This window comes from Sesamum indicum, linkage group LG5, assembly GCF_000512975.1.
Source record: "Sesamum indicum cultivar Zhongzhi No. 13 linkage group LG5, S_indicum_v1.0, whole genome shotgun sequence".
NCBI lineage: Eukaryota > Viridiplantae > Streptophyta > Magnoliopsida > Lamiales > Pedaliaceae > Sesamum > Sesamum indicum.
This window is the reverse complement of record NC_026149.1, coordinates 389,823-393,937: the sequence shown is the minus strand read 5'-3', so window position 1 is coordinate 393,937 and position 4,115 is coordinate 389,823. Positions and strand designations below refer to the sequence as shown.

General features: G+C 39.2%; 1 protein-coding gene across 2 annotated transcripts; it reads right to left on the bottom strand.

The window, feature by feature from the left end:
• Window positions 235-3,901, bottom strand: LOC105161384 (auxin response factor 18). Of its 2 annotated transcripts, none has more exons than XM_011079046.2 (4): window positions 3,243-3,901; window positions 1,889-3,079; window positions 617-1,503; window positions 235-533 (listed from the first exon to the last, which is right to left on the bottom strand). In XM_011079046.2, the coding sequence occupies exons 2-4, from the start codon at window positions 2,996-2,998 to the stop codon at window positions 464-466; spliced, it is 2,067 nt and encodes a 688-aa protein (XP_011077348.1). In that variant the 5' UTR covers window positions 2,999-3,079; window positions 3,243-3,901; the 3' UTR covers window positions 235-463. The 2 variants fall into 2 exon arrangements, with proteins under 2 accessions (XP_011077348.1, XP_020549689.1); XM_020694030.1 differs by having other exon boundaries at window positions 3,651-3,901.

Sequence of the window (4,115 nt, the reverse complement as noted above, 5' to 3'; positions counted from 1 at the left end):
ATATATCTATTCAAGTAGTAAATAAATAAAAATACTTATATAAAATAAGACAAATATCCATACATAGCATAAGACTGAAATTTATAATTTCAAATTTGTGTTCGTTATATTTATTATATATACACAACAACAGCAACATCGTGCCACGATAATTAATATTTAATAAAATGAGTTAACGAGCAAGACGTACGGCGCGAGAACAGGAAAAGTTGCATCAATTTTATGAGAGGTCCAAGATAGTAACCATATGACTTTTGTTCCAAACATAAAACTATTAATAATGTTTCAACTGTTTGTTGATTATGGGGATTAATTGCCTGCACAAACACTAGAAAAACAACCAACATTAGATATCCCAAACATATTCCTAAATTTATGTTGGATCCCAAGGACAAAATTTCATTCTGTCATGTTCCCAACAAGGAACAAATTCCAAACTCAACATTACGGTTAGAACACGGATCTAAGCACCTACGTTGTCACTGCTTGAATCAGCAACAATTGTCAACCTTCTCGCCGTTTTCATGAAGTTACTGCAACAGGGACACACACATAAGTTTAAAGTTTTAGGGAAGACAATGATACTCGTGTGAGTAGAAAGAACAAAACATCTCACCTAAATGGTTCGTCACCAAGTTGCCGGACTACTCCTGCGGTGTCTCGATAGTGGACATGATTCGGAGTTTCCGAAATTTCATTCCCGAACATGTCTGTCAATTTCCTGTGCAGCTCTTCATAGGAACCGAGCAGAGAAAGATCAAGAGTCCGGCCCACGTCCTTGGATTCCATGAAAACTTTGCAGTGCTCAATCTCTAACCTTAGTTCCGATTGAAATACTTCACAAGAAGAGCGCTCGGGGACATCACTCCGATGAAAAGTGGAAATGGATCTATCACAAGTATTTCCAATTCTATCAGCATTGCAATCGGAAGAATTATTGTCAGCAGGGATGGTGGAGACAGTGTCGCTGGAGCTACTCTGTTTCTTGACAATTATTGGCTGACCAAAAAGCAAAAATGGGGCTGACTTCTCATTATGGGATTTTTCTCTTGATCCCTGAGCTGAATTTCCCATGGTTAGAAGACTAGTAGTATTTTCATTACTGCCAGGCTTGAGGGTGACGGAATTGGGGTCTCCACTAGATACGGAAGCTCCATCGCGAGGCAGAAAACCAACAGGAAACAAACCTGATTGCAGTGTAATGAGGTTGAGATCTGATAATGATAAACCATATTGAGCATGCCTGGCTCCCTGCATGCCAGCAGGAGTCTTGTCGGCAAGACAACCCAAGTGGTTGCCAGACCTACGAACGTGGTTGCCGCAAAATGCTGGCAAAGGAAGTTGTCCGTCTAGAGGGAAATCTGGATTCTGCTGGAGTCTCAATTTCTTATGTGGAGGTGAGAAAGGTGAGAGATCGATGGTGGGCATGTTTGATACTAATTCCACCAGCCATGGGCTCACGCGTTTCACATTTTGAAGTAAATCAGGCTCATCCCATCTCACCTACAAGGATTCACTTTTATAAATACATGGATGTTCCAACACTCCTAGCAGATATTGTCCGGTCCCCAGCCGAAAGAAATCCATTAAACGATGAGAATATAAATTTGCAGTTATCATCTTTCAGCAAGCAAAAAATTAAAAGACTCTAACAAGATTCTGGAATAATCAAACTATAAACTTAAGATATGCATCACAGGTCATGTCTTTATATGCAAGATAATTTAGGATCCGTAGTAATAGAGCAAGTATGCTTTGGCAAAACGGAAACAGTTTTCCGTGGGACAACATTTTGCACCACAAACTGAGGCCTACAGCACAATTGTTTCAGAGAAGTAACGACGAACTAAGCTAAAACAAGTTACAACAAACAGAAATCAAAACTAACCTGGAGAAGCCTCCAAGGCGAATTAGGCCATCGAATGGGATCAATAACTTGGACTGATGATATGGTTCCCATGAACCAACTTATACGCGATGAATCCTCCGTCTCAAAGGCCATCTTGAACCTCATCCCTGAGCACCAATGTATTTGCATTGCTGCCTTTACGAGAGAGGCCTTTACACAGAACTCGGGAGTGCTAGCTCGAGGATAGTAAACCACATCAAAGGGTTGTCCACTGGCAGCAAGAGTTGCAGCTTCAATCACGTCTTCTGCCTTCACCTGTCCCCTGCTTATCAAACTCCCGCCCTCATTTTCGTTCCTGTTTCTAGTCAAATTGCTCTCCTTCTTACTCAGAAGTGCTTGAAATCCTCCACATGGCACAATGCCTTTGCCACCTATTTGACTCCACCCCAATGACATTTCAGGTTCGCCACCAATTCCCCTCTTTGCACGTCTGATTTCAACACAAAGATCGCCGTTTTCTGCCCTCAGAAACACAATTGAATCACCTGCCACAAGCTTCTTATGGTTTACGAAATTACTCCATCCAGTTGTCAAGAGATGCCGCCTCGGTGTCCCTCTGTAAATATGCCTGAATTTCCAAATCTCCCCATGAACATCCTTTGCAAGAATAGTCTGAACCGGAGGATCTGCAGAGTAGTCTAGCCGAGGAAAAATTGTCTCAGCACAATACCTAGGCACTGAAAATCCTCCACCATTGTTTGCATCCGACTGAGTTAACGTCTTTGCAAACGACGTTGGCTTGTCTTGATTCTCAGTACCATTGAGCCTAATAGCCCCATCATTATCAAAATCAACTTCATTCCCAGCAATCGGGACCAATCGAATTTTCACAAAAACCTCATCAGTCTCAGGATCTGCCATGAACTTAACCGCAGATACTTTACAGGGTATATAAGATGGAAAAGTAGGATAATTCCCAATATCAACTTTCACACAAGCATGCTCTAAATGACCTTGAGGAAAGTAAAACACCTTAGAATTTACCGGCGGCATTTGCACCATGCTACCCGCGCAGGCATGCCACAAATGAGAATCCAAACATTTCTCTGTTTCTTTCATTTTCCCTTTGGATTCTATAAAGGTAATCATTGGAACCAAGAATTTTACACCACAACAATCAAAACCCAGAATTCAGTCCGTGTCCTCTCTTGCAGACATAATAAGTAAATGCTGTCACAAAATTAAAGACAAATTTCTGAGACACAGGTATGAACAACTCATGCAAAAGCAGAAAAAAAAAAAAAAAAAAAAAAAAAAAAAAAAAAAAAAAAAAAAGAGAAGGCAAAGCATACCAACGATAGTAAATTTAGCAAAAAGAATTGTAATTTCTTACAGTAATTGTCACCGGCAGGCAAACAATCCCATCTGAAGGAACACCAAAAAACACATTTTTCCTAGAAAACCAAACTCCTAATCTTGGAAAATCAGAATCCCAATTGTCTGAAAACAAATGATCCTTGTACGGAACCCAGAAAATCCCGTTTTCTTCAATCTGACCGCTCTGCTAAAAACTCTTCATCTCAGTGCAAGAAGCCCACAAAATCTTTTCCAAGAAACTAAGACTACATGGACAAAATGAACTCTTCTCTACAAAAAATTGAAAACCCTCCTCCAGATTCTCTGCTCTTCCACTTCTCACCCAAAAGTACTCAACTTTTCAAATAAAAACTCAAAGCAAATCATGAATTTACGGAAAATTTAAGATGAAAAAAAGAAATAATCAACCAAGAGGCAAAATTACACTTTCACTTCTAGCTTTTCTTCCATGCTTACACTCAACTCCCACTCTATATACAGAAAGCAAAATCTTTCTTGTTTCTCTCTCCAAACCGTCCTCTGCCAAAAGTCCTTTTTGTTTTCTCTCTCCTTTGTCCTTAATTTCACCTGAAGAGTTTTATTACTGTAACCTATGACTCTTACTTTTTGCTTTTGTTGTTGAATCAAAAGGATATATTAATATTTCTTACCTTTTTCTTCGGATCTGAAGAAACTTCTAATGTACTTTGGGTAGCCAGCACAACAACAAAGATCTTAAAGCAATCTAACCTACTACCTAGTATCACTCTTACTCTGCTCGTCTAGTTCATTCAATTTTACTTCTTTTTTTTTTTTCAATATTTCCAACTCAAATATTATTACAAATATAAAATTTTTATGAATCTTTTATGTTTTATGAACTGGCTCTGGTCAACATATAATGTCGATT